This window comes from Aulostomus chinensis, chromosome 21 (assembly GCF_037954235.1).
Source record: "Aulostomus chinensis isolate RoL2024-O1b breed Wild chromosome 21, RoL_Achi_v1.0, whole genome shotgun sequence".
In the NCBI taxonomy this organism is placed as follows: Eukaryota; Metazoa; Chordata; class Actinopteri; order Syngnathiformes; family Aulostomidae; genus Aulostomus; species Aulostomus chinensis.
The window spans coordinates 2,067,501-2,086,616 of NC_141340.1; the positions used below are offsets into that span (position 1 = coordinate 2,067,501).

At 48.3% G+C, this 19,116-nt stretch overlaps 1 protein-coding gene across 8 annotated transcripts in view; it reads left to right on the plus strand.

Moving 5' to 3' along the window:
- The window catches only part of rnf152 (ring finger protein 152), a 36,522-nt gene extending 19,566 nt beyond the window's left edge, over window positions 1-16,956 (plus strand). For 4 of the 8 annotated variants that reach the window (XM_086192040.1, XM_086192039.1, XM_086192041.1 and 1 more), the window contains one exon: window positions 15,331-16,956. In XM_086192040.1, coding sequence (XP_086048166.1) covers window positions 15,523-16,164 — 642 coding nt within the window. In that variant the 5' untranslated portion in view covers window positions 15,331-15,522 and the 3' untranslated portion in view covers window positions 16,165-16,956. Of the gene's footprint in view, window positions 1-12,884; window positions 13,197-13,223; window positions 14,955-15,059; window positions 15,236-15,330 lie in introns of those variants that run through there. The other 4 variants (XM_086192046.1, XM_086192043.1, XM_086192042.1 and 1 more) reach the window with 4 other exon arrangements.
- Window positions 16,957-19,116: the final 2,160 nt, after the last annotated feature.

Consider the following 19,116-nt stretch of genomic DNA (forward strand, 5'->3'; position numbering starts at 1 on the left):
CAGATTCGGCTGCTAGCTTGATGCTAGCTAGCATCACTGAATGAGCAAGAGAAGGGAGAACAGTCGGCTCCTCAACTCGTGGACGAGTAGGTTTGATTTATACAACTGAGTGTTTATTAGAAAAATAACCAAAGATAACCAAGCTTCTCAAGAGTGAGTGCCACAAACGTGGCGTGGGGGGGGGGGGGGGGACGGACGGGGGACTGATGAAACAGGATGTAAACATGTCGTGATCAGAGGGTGAGAGGTTTGAGACGGTGATCAGGTGTGAACCGGGGGGGCAAACGCACTCCATTAGCGAGTGTGTGTTCATCACTGTTAATCTGGTGTTAGCGTGTCTCAGGGAATTTGGGCACATTAGTTTTTAACAGCCTCAGTTACCGCTGTGAACTGTCTCTGAGTGCTGGGAGGTCGCGTGATGACATCAGCAGATACTGGTCTCTGTTTTCAATGTTTGCATCTTCCCTTTTTCGCTCAAGTCTCTTGGTCGGTGACGAGGGCAGATGGTGGTCAGTATGAGATCTAGGGCTCGTACGAGTCATTTGGAAACATTTACGTATTTATTTTATAAATATCCTTAAACTTGTATCTGGTCATCAGCCATTTATGGAGCAGATGCAGGTTTCGTGTCCTCACATCTGAATGTAAACTGAACTGCAGTCAACAGATGAGTAGACGATGATGCTTCCGGCTCTGCCCGCGAGGTAATGAAGGAGCCTCTGCTGACCGCGGCGAGCTTGCAGATCCGAGCTGCAATTCCCCGACAACCCCAGGATAACAAACACCACCTGACGTGCACAAACACACGCACATACACACCCTGACAGACAGCATCCAGCTTTAATCCTGACAAATTGCCACCAGGGGTACTGTAGAGTCCTGTTCTAAAGCCCTTTATCTGCCTCACGCGCCGTTCACCAGCCAAGCTCCAAGATTCATCCTCCGATCTATATGCTCCCGGCAGGGCCCATTATCTTAAGTGAGTGTCGATAGGATGCTGAGAGGCGCTCCCTGTTTCTTCTTCATGAACAAATGAGCTGCGAGAGGCAATTTCCAGTGTACTGGGTCTGTGTTCTGAGTGCAACCTATCTGGTGTAAGTACCGATGAAGAACTGGACATGCTAGTCTGCTGCAAATGTGCCCGTGTGTCAGAGCTGCACGGCTTTGATGTTCCAGCTTCTGTTGTCGAGCTTCATGTCGTTACCGGCATCACGGGGCCTCGCCTGTCAGACGCATCAACGCTGTGCCGCCTTTAGAGATGGAGGGAGCGCCAGCCGGGGAGACGGCACGCAGAAATATCAAAGCCAGATTTATTTGGCAACATCTGGGGACGTTCGAGAGGATGGTTGGAAGAGGAAGTTTAAATTAGCAAGCCGAGTTTCCTCGTTTTACAACTGTCCCCCTTTTTTGTTTCGAAAGAGCTTGTGAAGCTGTTAGACCACAGAGGAGGAAGGTAGAACCTCAGGAAGGAATCATCGTGTGCTCTATGGCCGGAACCGACCTGGACAAGAGTCGCTCTGGACTAGTTTTGGGATCTTGGTTGTTTCCGACTCACTGTGGACAACGGTTTGAACCAATCTTTACTTCTCACACAGTGAAAAAGGCTTGGCCTCTCATTTGTAAGACCAATCACATTTAGGGATTTGATACGACATCATAACCACGTCCCCGTGGCCATGTGATGCCCACTGAGAGATTTGGGGGTTCTTTCGTTGTGAAATGGGTTTAAGGTCTGAGCTGATTGGTGTCTGATTGGATTTCTTTTGAATGCCAACAGGCTGCTAGCAATGTTTCAACATTTGGAAAATGCTAAACAATCAGAGGACATTGAAGGCTGAATGCTAAGTGATCGGGGGAAGGGTTTGAGTTTTATTGGACTGGATAAAAACGCTCTGTTGTTGTTGTTTGGCTTTTATCTTGATTCATACGCCTGCGTTCAATCAGTGCTGTTCTTCGTGTCGCTGTGGCTGCGCACACTTGACGTGTGCTCCCTGGAAATGTAACTACACATTTCGATTCCGACGGCGGCAGCTGTGACTGATCCGCCTCACAACGGCGCGTTTCCTGCTACGCGTTTCCAACCAGCTCCTCCTCTGGCTGGATCTCATTTCCTGGACCCAAAGCACAATTGTGACCCCGGCTAGGCCTAAATCCAGCAATCAATTATGGTAGACCGTTAAAGTTTGGGTTGCCAAAGAGGCAGGGGTTGAGTTTATGTGGTTAAAAAGAGCATTTTGGTGCCACTTCCAAAGTCAGTACCCCCCCAGAACTTATAGGCTGAAAGCTGCAACTGTGCTACACCACCACTGGAATACTGAGATCCAGAATCTGTTCTGAGTCAAACGCACGGACCATAAACACCTCTATCGTAAAACGCTATCAAATAGAATTTTAAGTTTTATACCAGTTCAAAGTTGCCTGGGTGTTGAGACTTCGTTGCTTTGTCACTCCGTTCGCCGGGATCAACTCTTGAAGGATGAATCCCTGTTTACGATTGTAATTCCTGACGCCCTGCCGGCATGTGGTGGCGCAGTGGCTCTGAGGTTAGCGATGACGGAATATTAGCACGATGTTGACAGCCTACACCCTGTGCATCAGTATGTGGTCCGTCCTGATGGACTTGTCTCAGTCTGTCAGAGGAAGACGTGACCCAACACTGCGGAGCTAATGCCAATCTGTGTATCGACCCGTTTGCGTTTTCACCAGCCAGAGCTGTCGACGCCGACATCAGTCTCGGTGAAATATTCCTCTCCTTGGCCAAGCATCAGACGTGTCCTCGGCCTGGACGCTGCCTGTCTCACTAACAGAGATGAGCAGGGAGGCTGGACGGGTGTGTAAACACTCGCTGGAAGACATTCCAGCTATTTCTCAAACGCCAAACTGTAGTAGCAGGTGGCCAGGCAGCCTGCTACCTCACTTCCTGGCACGGCAGCATGCAGCACATCCACAATGCTGCCGCTCCCTCCGATGACAAAAGCCTGAACAGAGCCAGCGAGTCCTTCAGGAAAACAGCGCCTGATTGCTCCTCTATAGTGTGTTTGAGGCATTTGATGCTGTTTACAGCTGATTCCCAACAATCTCAATTTATTTAAACCCAAAGGATTGAGGATTATCATAAAAAAGTATTTAAACTTCCTTGAAATATGGTATTATTGGAGAAGGTTTATGGGACTTTATCAGATTATTGTAGCCCAAAACGTCTGTCCATTTGCTGCTAAGAAGCACAGGTGGTTGATAATCACCCTGGCGTCGACGGAACCGTGTCACCCATCTCTCTCTGGTAATCAGGGCTGTTCTACCTGTTCAGAAGGAGAGTAATATTGGAGGAAAACCACGCCGCTGTTCTCTGGTTGCAATGCTCCGCTTTGAAACTGCAGGTCACGATGAAATGAAAAGAACAAAAGAAAAGAAACAACAGGGCTGCAGCAGCGAGGCAAGCTGAAGTCAGCAGCGGTTAGCAGTAGCGTTAGTCTACGCTAGCAGGGAGTGCTAGCTCCTCGAGGTTTTGGTCTGGAACTATTTATAATCAGTAGTCTGTTAGATTGTATGTATGAATGTGGCTGATTGCTGTTAACAATCTGTTAACAGTCTCTTTAGTTCTGGAGCCAGCCTTCTTCTTCAGTCTGGATCACCCATCACGCTGTCTGTCAGGGACAAGATTCAGCGTGTTGTGATTTAATGCTTTTCTGCAGTGTGGAGTCTGCGCCGTTCCCGCCCGGCAACAGCTCGCACTCCAGCATCCTTCATCCTCCCTCAGTCCTTCCTTGTTATTCACAATGATATTCCTGCATTTAATTGCCATTTTAAACTTAATTGCGTTAAACAGAGAGTAGCTGTTACGCGCTGGGTTTAGTGAGGTCAGGAGCTTCGACATGATCGCAGCACATGGGAAGAGTCCTAAAGGAGACAAATCACTATTTAAATATGACTCATGCAGGAGAGGAAGTGAGGGTGTGAAGGTTAAACTTGCCTTTTAGTGGGCAGTCAGGGACCGTTTGCAGTGTTTAATGCAGTATTTGAGAATATACAGTAAAGATTATCTTGGCAGATGTTTAACAGGAGTTTTAGGGGAAAGATAAGGCCTTCGGGCTTTGGGTGGTACCAGCCGCCGCCACACCAACAACCAGGGACTGCAGATCTTCTGGAATGAAAGAAATAATTTGTCATTTTTTAATGTTCCAGTTGTTGTAAGAGCTTCTTGTAAAGGTTTGTTCATGTGCTTTTTTTTACCAGACGAATGCGAGTGTTGACACCAGAGTAGTGCGACATGACGAACACGAGTTTCACCGCAGGATCATGTGTTTATCCCACAATTCTACAATTCTACAATTTCATTTAGCAGAGCTTTTGTCCAAAGCGACGTACAACACAAGCAAGGATTCAGACTTAATTAAGGAAAAGTCCATAGGAAGCGCAAAAGTGCTTCAGTTGTGATTTGGTCACAGGTACTGCCATCTAGTGGCAGAAGAAGTGTCGCCCCCCCCCCCCCCCCTTTTTTTTTGACAAACAACATCACACAACCCAGTTAGTGCTACATAGTCACTAAGTGCTGGGTCTTGGACCCTCTGACTGATTCTACCACAAAGAGGAGCAGAGTCAGGTTCAGTGCCTCGGTGTTCTCTGAACAATTGAGTCTTCAATTGTCTCTTAAAAGTAGAAAGGGACTCAGCAGGACGCACAGAGTTCGGTAGTTGGTTCCACCATTTGGGAACAACAGAAGAGAAGAGTCTGGCTAGAGATTTGGAGCAGCGCTGGGCTGGAAGCACCAGGCGTCTTTGGCATGCAGAGCGTAGTGGGCGAGAAGGAGAGTAGACCTGGATCAGGGATTCCAGGTAGGCTGGAGCCGTTCTTGTGATTGTTTTGTAAGCCAAGAGAAGTGCCTTGAATTTGATCCTGGCTGCCACTGGAAGCCAGTCAAGAGAAACCAGCAGCAGGGTGACATGTGCCCTTTTGGGCTGGTTGAAGACCAGACGTGCTGCTGCATTCTGGATCATCTGCAGAGGCTTGAATGAGCCTGCAGGGAGGCCTGCCAGAAGAGAGTTGCAGTAATCAATGCAGTTGACATACAGTTTAGGAATCTATTAGCCAATAATGTAGTTGTCTGAACCTTGACTCTGAGTTTTATCTGGAAAATGTGTCCGTGAACAGCGGCTAGCGGTCACAGCTATTGGCTAGCGGTTGTGGCTCGCGGTGGACTTGATCTGCTGACTCTGGACTGTTGTCGGTGAGGGACGATGGGGGACTTGGGGTGTGTCGAGCGCTAGTGGTGGTTAACAGATTAGCTCCATGCGCATGCTAGCTGTCACAGCGAGCTGGAGCTGGACTTTGACTATGACTGAGCCACATTCTTTTTTTTTGCTCGCTCTCTCACACGGAAAAACTTCTCTGACAGGTGTTAGACGTGATCATGTGGAAATGTTTGTGGCGTTTCCCTGCGCTGCTGCTATTCTGGCAGAACCCTGCATCCACAAACACCGCAGAACCTTCAGTTTAGTCTGAGGTCAGTTTGGTTTGTCCATCCGAGGGTTTTTCTTCTTTACCTCAAGAATTAAAAGACCACAAACACTGGTGAACCAACACCATCCTTGAGGGATTTTCCTCTGACTGCTGATTCTGATGACGTGTGTGTGTGCGTGTGTGTGAGACATTGATCAACCTGCAGGTCTCGTTCGTTTAGCTTCGACCATAATTAGCATATCAAAGCACCAGCAAAGATGTTGAGGTGTTAATGTTTGCAGGGTGACATGAACTAGTTGGAGGGCAACGCTAAAAATGCATCACGTCGTCACCTCATCACTTCAAGCACTGCTGGTGTGAAGCTGGGAGCAAAGTTTGGACAAAACACCAGCAAAGTGTCAACTTCTGTCTCCTAGCAACATGAGCGACAGACGTGCTCGTCGATGCTACGTGTGAAGACTGTCTCAACACCTGCTGGGCGTCTTAAACTCAAGCTGAATGTTTTATGCTTAAAATTCCAGCCAATGGTCATAAACATTCATGCACACACACACACACACTCCTGCTGTGCCGCTCGCCGATGTGCGACTGAGCTCAGTCGGAGGAGCAGGGATGACGGTGCGTTCGCCGCCTGCTGAGTCGGATATACTCCAGCAGGAAGATGCACATTGTTAAAAGCTTCAGGCTCCAGGAATGATTTTTATTCACCACTTTCTATCAGAGTTAAAAGCTCAGACGAACTCACACACACACACACACAAACGCTTCTCACAGCTCTAGCTGTTTTCCATAAATGTGTGTGATTCCTATCATCCGTGGGGGAGCGGCGTCCTCGGGCCGGTCTTCAGCAGTAAATGTCATCATCCGCACTGTCGCGAACTCTTATTCAATAAGCCTGAAATGTTGGGTTTGAAGAACGTGTTCTGAAAGACTCATCGTGGCCTTCACACAAAGTTACAACCGCTGTGACATCCTCATGTTTGAAATATCGTTTCAGGGGTCTAATTTTCCAAAAGGAACATAAAATGTGATGCTCTTTAAGACAATCCTTGTTTTCACAGCTGGTTTCCGAGCTGCAGATTAGCTTCGTTAAAAGTGTCAGTTTGTCTGAAGCCTGGGCAGAGCCGCCGTGTGCGCCTTTATCTCAGACCTCCTGGATCTTTATTTGAATTTAAAGATGGAGATCAGGCCCAGGGCGGCTGGAATCACAGCGTTTACCTCTCCTCAGCCGCTTTGAAAATTGCACAGTTTCTCGGCGTGGAGATGCCTTTCATCACGGAGCGGCGAGGGCTGGTGATTTGTTTTGCTGATGAGAGTTGTTGGACTCTGGGTGACCTTGTTGTGGTGTGACGGGATGGTGGAGGAGCATCAGCCAGTCCGTCGCTGGCGCACTCAGGTGAACACATCACCATCATGAACTCGAAAAACCAACAAATCTCTCAGTTGCCAGAGACAGAAAGTAGGAAGTAGAAATCTGGCGTTCGGAGTCGTTGCACTGGTTCCCCTCAGGTCTCCAGTCTGGATCCATCAGAACTTGACATGTTTGACACTGACCATGAAGGTCCAGGCAGCGTTGACCTGGTTGTGTTTACATGCACAGTGTGTGTGTGTGTGTGTGTGTATTGCGTTGCTGGCGTCCTACCCAGCCATGTGGAACATTGTTCCGTCACTACAGCTGTCACTTGTGTTTGAGCAGCGAGGTCGTTCTGTCGGTCCTCCCTAACGAGCCGCATTTGTTTTCGTCAAGTCCAGAAAATCACTTCTGTTGTCAAATATTGGCTTTGGAAATGGAAGCAAGTACCTGGGAGAGATGTACTCGATGTCCTCTGGTACTGGGCCCGTCTCGGCCCAGCTGTGGAGGAGGGAGCGTGTCGGCCGGTCACGCTAGGACAGACCGCGGGGGGGCGAACCCACCCACCGGCCCTGACGGCGCTGACGCTGGCTGGCTCCTACAGCTGGAAATTGCCATAATGTGCTCAGTAGTGGTCGGCTGCACCGGCATCTATTGGCCTCCATCTGTGCTGAGCCCACACACGCACACACACACACTCTCACACGCACACACACACACTCTCTCACACACACACACACACACACACACACACACACTGGAACTTGCAGACTGTAACAGCAACAACTTAAACCAGACTCTGTTAACCTGCTGCAGGATATTGACCTCACTCAGACTCTGACACACAAGTGAACAACACTGATTTTTCTTTTGGGGGGGGGGGGGGGGTCAGGGCTCTGTGTCAGATCCTTAAACCTCTGAACCACAACCCCATCAAATAAGATGACAAATATGTAGAGAATGTTTCTAATCCCAGTACGACTTGGTGCACTATCACAACCCAGGGAGAGGAAGTATTTAGATTTATTGTACTGCAGTACAACTGGAACTATGGACAGTAAATTAACTTGGACGCTTTTGTGGTGAACAAACAAACATGTTGAATGTTCTTTGTTTCTACGGTTATTGAGTTATGATGAACTCTTGATCTCAGCAGGCGCAACCAATGTGTGATGTCTCTCCTGTAAATGTCTCTGCAGCACTTCTCCAGGTGGCAACTGGGCAAAAAAACAAGTGTCATCTGATAGCTTCCTGTTATAGCTTCATTATATTTATAAAGACAATACAAGACCCCCCCCCTCCCCCCCAGTGATTAAACTGGTGTATTGAATATGGATGTTTTTCAGTCTCGGTTAGAAATTCCAGAATCTGATAACGCAGCCGTTTACTGGACTGATAGCATCCGAAGCAGGTGGTAATTTGTCTTTCTCAGGACACACACACACACACACACACACACACACACACACCTCTACTGTACACTGTAACCTTTCCTCAAGGACAGGCTGTCTCCGTCCTTCTCGCCTGTGCGGTTAACATGGAGCTGGTGTGAAAAATGAGCTGCAGTTGAAGTTAATTGATGAGTTCTGGGTAAAGGAAGGAGCCCTTTAGCCTCCGCGGCTCCTTCAGTTGGTAAATGGGCTCTGGAAGACACGTTGACTCGCGGCCAAGATGATGGTCGGCCCAGGAAATGGGCTTGATATGCAAATGCTGGCTCAGCACGCCACCCAGTCATGGCTGCAGCATTCATGTGTGTTGCTGCTTTAATCACCGCTTTAGTTCGCAGTCGCTGATGAAAATGTTGTTAAAAGCATAGAAACTGAGATCCATGTGACGGTCCAGCAGACATGTAATTAATAGAAACTGCTGGACACCTGCTGCAGTACAATGAGCAAATGTGTCGTTTAATAGCAGTGAGAGTCCATTTGAGCATAATGGAATTCATTAAAACTGTGATGCTGCAAATCAAGTGGAGACACTCGCTGGCTGTTAATGTCGCCAGCACGCGCTAAAGTGATCAGGTGTGTTTGCTCCTGTTAGTGAGGCCGGAGTTTGATGTCTGATTGAAGCCAGACTGCTGCGACATGACGGCTGATGAAAACACTGAAGGAGCAAACCGGCTTTGGTCCATCTTTATCAGATCCAGACGAGAAGACTGAGACCCTTCTACAGGGAGCTGAGAGCCTGGTTAGTGAGCTTAGCACAGTGGCTGGTAGTGGGTGGGAAGCGTTAGCATCAGCTAGCTCAGGTCCAGGCTAGTTAGCTTAGCACAGTGGCTGGTAGTGGGTGGGAAGCATTGGCATGAGCTTGCTCAGGTCCAGGCTAGTTAGCTTAGCACAATGACTATTAGTGTTTGGGAAGTGTTAGCATCAGCTAGCTCAGGTCCAGGCTAGTTAGCTTAGCACAGTGGCTGGTAGTGGGTGGGAAGCGTTGGCATCAGCTTGCTCAGGTCCAGGCTAGTTAGCTTAGCACAATGACTATTAGTGTTTGGGAAGTGTTAGCATCAGCTAGCTCAGGTCCAGGCTAGTTAGCTTAGCACAATGACTAGTAGTGGGTGGGAAATGTTAGCAACGATTAGCCCAGGTCCAGGCTAGTGAGCTTAGTCGGCCGTAGTTGCGGCTACATATCTGATTCTTAAGGCGTGTTCACACCAAACCAATTAGTCGTGTGAATTTGACCGCTGGATCATTTGTTTTTATTCGCGTCATTTCACTTTCCCCCACGAAGAGAATTTGTTCCCGCCATTTCTTTCCATCATCAACCATGGCTGAAGTTACAGCGGTTACTGGCCTGTATCTGTTGTGGAAGTCCCGGATATGGTGGAAAACCAAACGCCGCCTTATCTGAATCTACGCCACAATCCGGAGGAGCACACAGCTGTGTGAATTTCACCGCTTTCTCCAGGATCTTTGCCTTGGCGACGAATGTTTCCAGTGGTACTTCAGGCTGACGAGGGCCCAGTTGGATGACCTGTTTGTGAGGATCGGTGCTAGGATGTCACGGATGGACGCCAACCACAGCCAGGACCGTTGAGTCACTGACACCAGGGGAATCTCAACGCTGACAGGCTCTCTTGAGACATCGTCATGCAAATTTGTTACGCAAGTTGAATATTTTCAACTTGCGCGTGACACAAATACACGAAAATTCGCATCACAAAATTTGCGCCATTCGTGTCGTGTTATTCGCACCATTCGCGCCGCCTGGCGAGTATACATGTGAATATGTCTATTCGCCTCTCTACATAGACTTAACATGTAATCTTAACGCATGAAAAATTTGCGCCTGGTGTGAACACGCCTCAATGCTACAAGGTCTCCTCATGTTAAACTGGTATTCATCACCAAGGTTACACACAACCCTCCTGATATCAATGCAGGTAGAGACGGAGCTACGCTAACACTTCCCACCCACTACCAGTCATTGTGCTAAGCTAACTAGCCTGGGTCTCAGCTCCCTAGAGGAGGGGCTCTGTCTTCCTGTCTGGTTCTGGGGAAGTAAAGTGATGAAGTAGTTTTAACTTGCATGAAAACCATGTAACTGGTTGAACCTCGACCAGATCCTGATGCTGCTGAGGTCCTCTGGTGCATGACTATGAAATGTGCTTCTTTAATCCTGCGTTGGGTGGGAGGAGGTCCTGGATTACTGATCATACATCTGGATTAAGAAGACCGGACGACCTGGAGAGTTTGTAATCTGGTATTTTTGGACAGTTTAGCTGTTGTTAGCCGTCAGTCTCCCGTAGCTGTAAGCTAATAAATGTGGCTGGCTCTTTCAGCATCCTGTGGTCTCCAAGTGAAGCAGAGGGGAAAACATCTTTGTGAGCTGAATACTCCTATTAGTGAGTACTTTTCTTCAAGTACTGCTTTAAGGCGGGCCATCTAGGATGCTCTGAATGAAACCCTGAAAAAAAGAAGGCTACATTCAAAGCCTACCCCACTACGGTGGCTAGCATTGATGTCCCAGGAAAAATACCCATAATTAAAGCTGCTCTGGCCTGAAGGCGTCATATCTTTAAAGCTGAATTTTCTAAAGTATGGAGCTGAGCTCGGTTACGATGGGAGTGTTAAATATCAGCATGATTAAGGGTGATGATCGCCCACCTCCACCAGCCGGCCACTGTCAGTCCTCGGTTTCACAAAGCTCCGGTGTGAGGGGGCTGGTTGGAGGTGTGGCGGGTCAACCGTGGCGATCTCTAAACTTCAGCTAACTGCTTTGCACCTGCTTGCCGTGACCGTGATGAAGGGAAATGCACCTGCATTATGTGGAGTGTTTTATCACATCACGCTGACATTTCTCTGACATTTCGCTCACAGATTAACAAGCCTTTCCCCAATACCGGCTCCCCACGCTGCTTCCAGGTGCTTTATCATTCCTGCGGCTCGGCGGCGGGCTGGGTGGAGCTGTGTGTGTGTGTGTGTGTGTGTGTGTGTGTGTGTGTGTGTGTGTGTGTGTGTGTGTGGTCATGGTAGTTATTTTTAACTCCTGTCTGTGAGGACGAATGCACTTTCTCTTGGGCCGATAGTGTGTGGAGGCCTTTGGGGAACGTGTGTGTGTGTTCTTGTTAAATCCTGTATGTGTGTGTGTTTTTGTTAAATCCTGTGTTGTTGTTGTTCTTGTTAAATCCTGTGTGTGTGTGTTCTGTTGGTCATTCTCAGCAGACCGCCGGCGTGTCGGGGTGGAGGCTCGGTCGCGGTGCATCATTACTGAATCCTTCGTCCTTCCCATCCTGGGTCAACTATTAACTATTAATCTGCTAAACCCTAAACTTCCTGTTGTGGTTTGACGCAGTCGCGTTGCTCGCGGTTGCGTCTCGTGTCCTCGTGTCTACAGCTGCCTGGGACCTTTCAGGGCGACATCCTGGTATTTCTCTGTAGGTGTGATAGAAATTAGGTCACAAGCTCTCACCGGGAAGTCAGGGTTGCCCTGGTTACAGCTCAGTTGAACCGATAAATCATATTGTTGTTGTAGCCGCGGTCGCTGCTGCAGCTCCGCCGGTGTTTGGTGACCTCACAGCGCTCCTCGGGAGCAGACGTGTTGTTTGCTCCAATCCTGACGGCACGTTCTCATTGTTGCCCTCCATCCAGGCGAGTGATGCGGCAGCAGGCTGACGTCACCGCCCTCCGCTGGCCTCCCCAGCTGGATGGATGAATGATGAATACCCTGCTGGTTGCGTTCGGGTTAATGAAGCAAATTCTGAGCTAAAAGACAAACACACAGACTGAAACAAAGACTGGAGATGTGTGTAAGGTGTAAAATGATGTCATGGCGTGCTGCGACGCTTTAGGTTGACTTTTGGAGGAAGAATCCACCACGTTTGGGCCGTGTCAGTCACCAGCCTTCACAGGTGACACGCTTTCACACCTGGAAGTTCACGTCCTCGTGGGTCGACCGGATCAGCCAGCTGTGGTCAGAACCGTCTTCAGAACTTGGTCAGGAGTCACTGTGAAGGCTGTTTTTGGCGTAGCCATGGTGACGTGGCCAATTTAGATGTCTGAAGAGAGATCGTGTAGGAAACTGTCAGTGAGTAACTGGACCCCATGTGGTCACGAAGACAACAAGCGGATCTAGCGTCCGTTCAAAGCTCTGCCACCTTGGCGGAGGGTTGACCTCGACACTACGCTACTCCTGTTCAAGAACCAGACCATTAACAAAAAATCATTTGATTTTACATTTTGTAGTTTCTGCAAACTCCTTCACGGGAACCTTGACTTTCATAACCTGCTGGTTGTTCCAGAGACGGCTAATATTCACATCATCGTCCTGTAAGCGCCGATGAGAGAGAGAGAGAGAGAGAGAGAGAGAGAGAGAGAGAGAGAGAGAGAGAGAGAGAGAGAGAGAGAGAGAGAGAGAGAGAGAGAGAGAGAGAGAGAGAGAGAGAGAGAGAGAGAGAGAGAGAGAGAGAGAGAGAGAGAGAGAGAGAGAGAGAGAGAGAGAGAGAGAGAGAGAGAGAGAGAGAGAGAGAGAGAGAGAGAGAGAGAGAGAGAATTGAGCCACAAAGCATTTATGTCAGATCAAAGCTAATCCTTATCTTTGGGAGAAGGATCCAGTAATACCCCTGACCCCCCCCGGCCACCTTCCCCTGCTCCTCTTCCTCCATAAAACTTCCAGGATTTCTCCTCTTTCTTCCTTGATGTTGACCTGGTGAAGAGAAACTAGGTCAGCGGGGGAGGAGAGGAGGGACTGGCCTCGGGACCCGGGGGGTGTGGAGGGTGGGGGCTGTCTGTTGGATCAGTGACTGAGGGTGGAGGAAGATGATGCTGATGATGAAGACGCTGATCGGAGGCAGAGAATGCCTGGTTTTCTTCCCTCCAAACAGGAACCTGATGTTCATCACCTCGTGGGTCCCTGCCTCAATGTTTCTTCTGAGAGCAACGGTCACGACAAGGTGCCAAACTAAATCCACCACTAGCCTCTTTTAGTGAACGGTTCCTGGAGAAATCAGTCCCATGAAATGATAAACTTGCTCAGAGTCAACAACGAGACCTGCAGAGGGGTGGAAAGTGTTCAGTCAATCTATGGAAACTTTCTGGAAATTCTCTATGGGAAGTTAAGCTTTGGAATTATGGGGTTTATTTTCTTTTTCTCTGAAGACTTGCAGCATTTTCATGGAAAATTAAGGGTTAAAATGTGGGAATTAAGAGGATCGGGGCATTTCTGGATCGTGTCTGCTGTATGTACACGTTGGCGTGTATGACGGCGTGCTGTTGGTTTACATCTGGACAGAACAAGGGTTTGATAAACCAGTTTGATAAATCCCCGGATTTCAATTTTTCTCTGTTAATTTCTATATTCTAACATGGAAACATTCCAACATTGAACATTCCCAGAATTGTTCAACCCTCCACCCCAAGGATCGTGGAGGTATGAACGCTGACGCCATCAGACTGTGTACATTTGCTTCCTTTACAGTTTGGAAATGAAAAATGAATAAATTCAACCAGAATCGTGCGCATTCAAGTATGTGCTTCAATAATATTGATAATAAGCCACAACTAAACTCTGCTTTCATTCTAGTAAGAGTCATGTGACCGATCATTGTGTGACACCTTCGACTGTAATACAGTGAAACTAATATTCTTGCGCCCTCGCAGCTCAACCGCGTATCACACCTCGGAACGACGCCGGCTTGATGATGTCACACGACTGGTGGTGTGACCTCCGGCTGACAGGCCTCCTGACAGTTTCTAGGTTTTCAGGAATTTCTAGAGACAGAAGTTCCAGAAGTGCCCCGATTGTCGCGGTGCCCCACAGTGGGAGGAGCATCCTTTCTTGACCACACGGAGCCTGTTTGGGGTGAACGTCACCTTATCACGGCACCGTCGGTGTTCCACGGGACGCCAGGACGACTTTAATTGCCTGAGATTGTGTTGTTGATAAAGTCCCGGTATTTGTGGCGTTGCAGGTCAATCGCTCGTCACCTTTTTCTCTTTCTATCACCTTCCTCTGCACCCCCCCCACGTCTCCCCACCGCCGTGCCCTGAGGGATGCTGGCCCTGCTCAGATGGCAGCAGACAGAAAAGAAAAATCTTCCTCCTTCCTCAGCAGTTTCAACACTTGACAATTTTTGGGGTTGCAGGAATGAAATATAAAGTCGGCAGAAGCCTGCTTGGTATTCATTGTTTCCTGGCTGCAATTTTGACAGGGTTTAATCAGCTGTAAAAGCAAACTCTCACAGCTTCCGCTCGGATTAACACGGTTATTATGCAAGAGGAGTAGGAGTAGAGGAAAATGTTTATGGAGTCTGTGGCCTGCAGGGGACAGTTAAAAGAATTAGCCGTAGTTAACACCCAGGTGAAGGGCACCGGGAACCTGCCCCGACGTGTGCTGCTCATCATCCGGGATGCTTCCTGGTCCCAAAACAAATCTCCTCCTTTATGTTGATGAACTGGCTGATTAAGGACACAGATAGGATTGGATCCAGGAGTTAGTCTTGCCCCAAAGTAGAGCAGGGTTTGTTCGATGAGCAGCAGCGATACAGAGAGGATTCTTGGCCGACGAGACAGAAGCAGCTCTCTTCGCCTGCCGCCATTCACCTTCTCTCCTACCTGAGGGGCTTGAACTCAGCGGTCTGACTACACGCTGGCGCATCCACTCATCTCGTGCTTTAGATTCTGTCACGGCGTCCAAGAGATGCCGTGCTTCTGTGAGTAGACGGTGACCTTTGACCATCAAAGTAGTTCCCTCCATTTTGAGCCAAATTCGAAGCAATTCCTGAGATATCGTGATAGAACCCAAAAGCATGTTCTGCGACTGTCACCATGACGGAGAAGTGAAACTGCCAAGGGTGGCGAGGAAACACTTGATTCATCTGAGCTGCATTCCAGCCGGAGGGTTGTGTTGTCTCAGCCTAATTGACGTGACTCATGGTGTAGCAGACAAGGTCGATGGTGAAGTGGGTCGCAATGATTTGTTATTGTTGTGAAAGTGGGTTTCCTGCAACAAAAAAATGAAACACCGACTCAAAGTGATGATGTATCAATTCCCTCTGCCCTCAATGCGCGTCTTCTCTTCTTTTGCAGATGGACGACCATGTTGCCGTCAAGAGGCTGTGACGTCATCGTGATTTTGATGAGACGTCAAACACTGGAGCTCACGGTTCTTTTTTAATCTCACTTGGAATTGTGGGACTTTTTGAATATTTCTTAGTTACAGACGTTCTCTAGAAGAACATCAATCTAACGACCTTTTAAAAAACAAACAAACAAACAAACATGGAGACTCTTTCCCAAGATTCCATTCTGGAGTGCCAGATCTGCTTCAACTACTACAGCCCCCGCCGGCGGCCAAAACTCCTGGACTGCCGTCACACATGCTGCTCGGTATGTTTGACCCAGATGCGCAGCAGCCAGAAAGAGATTCGCTGTCCCTGGTGCCGTGGCGTCACCAAGCTCCCGCCAGGCCTCTCTGTCTCCCAGCTCCCTGACGACCCAGACATCATCACTGTCATTGCCATCCCTCACACCTCTGAGCACACGCCCGTATTCATCCGCCTCCCCAGTAACGGCTGCTACATGCTGCCGCTGCCTGCGAAGGAGCGAGCGCTGGGCCTGCCTGGGGAGCTGGGATGTCGTTTCCTGCCTGGCAGCCAGCAGAAGGGTGTGACCGTGGTGACCATGCCAGAGCAGCAGCCTCTGGGCCTGGCTATGAGTCTGGAGGGTGTGGGGGTGGGTCTGGAAGGAGCCGAGGGTGAGAGGAGAGTCACGGGCCCGGTGGGAGGTGGAGGGAAGGGTTCCACGTGGTCCGGCGTGTGCACAGTGATTCTGGTGGCGTGCGTGCTCCTCTTCCTCCTGGGCATCGTGCTGCACAACATGTCCTGCATCTCCAAACGCTTCACTGTCATCTCCTGCGGTTGAAGGCAGGGGGGAGGCTGCTCGAAAGACCACGGACCCCCCCACCCCTGCCCCGCCTGCCTCTCCTCAGGGTGGGGCCTTTCTTAGGAGAGGGGACTGAACTCACATCATCAACCTCCAAGGAAACTGCAGATAAACAGACTGTGGCGGGGATCTCATGGTCTGTGGTTCTTTTTATTTTGTAGACTGATTAAAATGGATTCACACATTAACCCTTCCCTCACTGCTCACCCCGAATCCCTGTCCCAGTTCTTCTGTTCTCTCTGAAGGCCGCGTTCGTTTTTTGTGCCAGCTGATATTCTGTTGGCCGTCTCACACCCCTCACTCTCATCGGATCGGCTCTTTAATGTGATTTGTAGAAAGTCTTTCGGTCATCGTTGTGTCGTTAAGCTCCGGCTGGTGCTGCAGGGTCCGGACTTTGCCGCTTGCTCACCCTGCAGGAATTTACTGATCCACATCTGAATTTTTCACACGAGTCGTTCCTGAAGTTAACAAACTGTTACTATGATGGTTCCATGTTGTCAGTGAAGGTGTTGTGGTCAAAAAAAAAAAATCATGAATTGTATTGTTCATTCATGCCAGCGTAAACTAAAAACAGGAGTTGTACTGAGTCTCAAGGCTTTGAATGTTATAAATAAGTGTTGAAATGATTTAATGGTTTCATTAGTTGGTTGATTCCGATCGTTGATCAAACCTTTAAGTCATCTATTACGTAAAAGTGCCAAATATTTGTTTACTTAAATGTGACATTTGCTTCTTTTTTCAGTTGTGTATCATTAAATATCTTTGAGGTCATTTGGTTTGCGAAATCACTTGGGCTCTCAGATTTTGCTGTTTACATACAATAAAAAAAAATCATCGATTAAAAAATCAAGAGATGATGAAAATTATTGCTATTTGTGTCATATTTTGAAGACATGGCGAAGGGAACCTGCTGCAGCTCGGATAAAATCTACAGGTTATCTACACAACTATCAAACATTTTGCTTTCTTTCAACTGGTAACATGTTTTTTTTCTGTATAGACTTCTCATTTTCCTCTTTTCTGAGATACCATTTGTTCAGTGAATGAACACTTACCTATAAAAAAGTTATTTATGGCTTTTAATTTGTCACAAGTAGGTGTCTTAAGCTCATAAAGACCAAAAAGCTATAATGGTGAAGGCTAATGCACCAAGCTAACGGTGGCTGACAGGTAACTAGAGCAAAGCTGAGTAAAAAAAAATATGTTTACCAATTTATGCGGTCATTGTTTGGTATAATCCACGTCTTCTTAATCCAGCTGTATGCTCAGTGATGCACAAACACTTTGATTTACGCTCAACCGAGAGATTGTTACGTTTTCATTAAGGCCTCTTCTCGTTAGCGCTGAGCTTGGGCATTTACAGTAGTTGAACCAAAACTGCTTGCATTCAGTTGGTTAGCAGAGCGCTGACCTGAAAGATTTCAAATGTTATACCTTAAATCAAATTGATGGTGGATTTCTGACCATACAGCTTGATAAAGAAGACAACTACCTGGAGAGTTGGTGAACAGATAATTTTGGACAGTTTTGTTGTTGTTAGCCATCTGTGTCTGTTAGCTTAGAGGTAAATATATGTGGGTGGCTTTCTGCATTCCGGAGTCACAAAGAAGTCATGAAGGAAGGAAGAATGTCCTTGAGAATGTGAAACACCTTTTTTTGGGGGGGGGGGGGGGGGGTACTTAAAATAAAAAACAACAACTTTGCGTTAAGTATCGCACCAATAAAGCCAGGCGGTGACTAGCCTAGCTTAGCAGACAAACTAAAAACCTGGGTGGAAACAGCTAGGCTAGCTGGCTAGCCGAACCAGCTTTCAGTCTTGGCAACCCTTGTGTCATGTTTATTTGAATGGCTTTCGAATTTTAATAACCTTTTCTTAGTTCAGTCTCTGAACTCTTAGACAATTTGAAGTAGTTCTTTTCTTATCCAGGAGAGGGCGCTTCACACTTTCCATGAACTTGACCTGCGGTGATCGTCTGATTTAGCAGTACGCTAATGTTTGGACGACAGAGCAGAAAATCACGGCAGAAAAACATCTGAGGAGCAACGTGTGGAAGTGTTTCTGGTTCAAGACTGTGCGTTAGGCCACTTGTGCTGCGTCCGAATTGCCAAGCAGGTCTGATCGTAGGTCTCAGAGTAGGGCGTAGGCTGTCCCAAACCACAACTGGCGCAAGTAGCGACCTTCTCCGCAACCTAAATTCCAGCCTAAACACGCCCACATTGTAGGTCGGTTCAGGTGCATCCTATGGAGCAACCTATGGCCCACAATGCACCGCGGACTTCTTCTTCGTCCCCTAAAACTTGTGGACATGCAAGCCAAGTTTGTGCTACCAACAGTCTCCCATTCTTATGCAACACAAACGTTTGTGGTCGTTGTTGATGACTAAAGGTGTGTTCACACCGCGTCGCGTTTGGTATGAACGCACCTTTACAGGTGCGTTAATGTGCTTAATAATAGAGAATGAATGAAAGGTGCGTTCAGAGTGGAGTGCAGTACAACAGTCAGGCCAGCAGGTGGGGCTTTCGTTGGTACCTATTTGCGGTGTCTGTGCTGAGCCAGCAGAGGTCGTGCCTCACCACCAATTTCCTAGGGTGTCTGAATGGTGCTGCGGTGTTTAGGTTGTAGGAATAGGACGTAAGCGGTAGGACGTAGCAGGAGGACGTAGGTTGGTACTTAGCAATTCGGACGCAGCACAGGTCTAGCGGGCAGCCCTCAACAACAGGTGTGCTCGCTTACCTGCGGAGCGGAGTCCCCGCAAACTAGCAGGACCAGCGCCAAGTGTTGAGCCTTTCGTAAAGCCTTTCCTCGAGGGCAAGTCCCGCATACTGAACCGCACCTGGGACTCGGTAAGTCACGCGCCGCTCAGGCAAGAATATACGATGTCCCATACAGTGTGTGTGTGTGTGTGTGTGTGTGTGTGTGTGTGTGTGTGT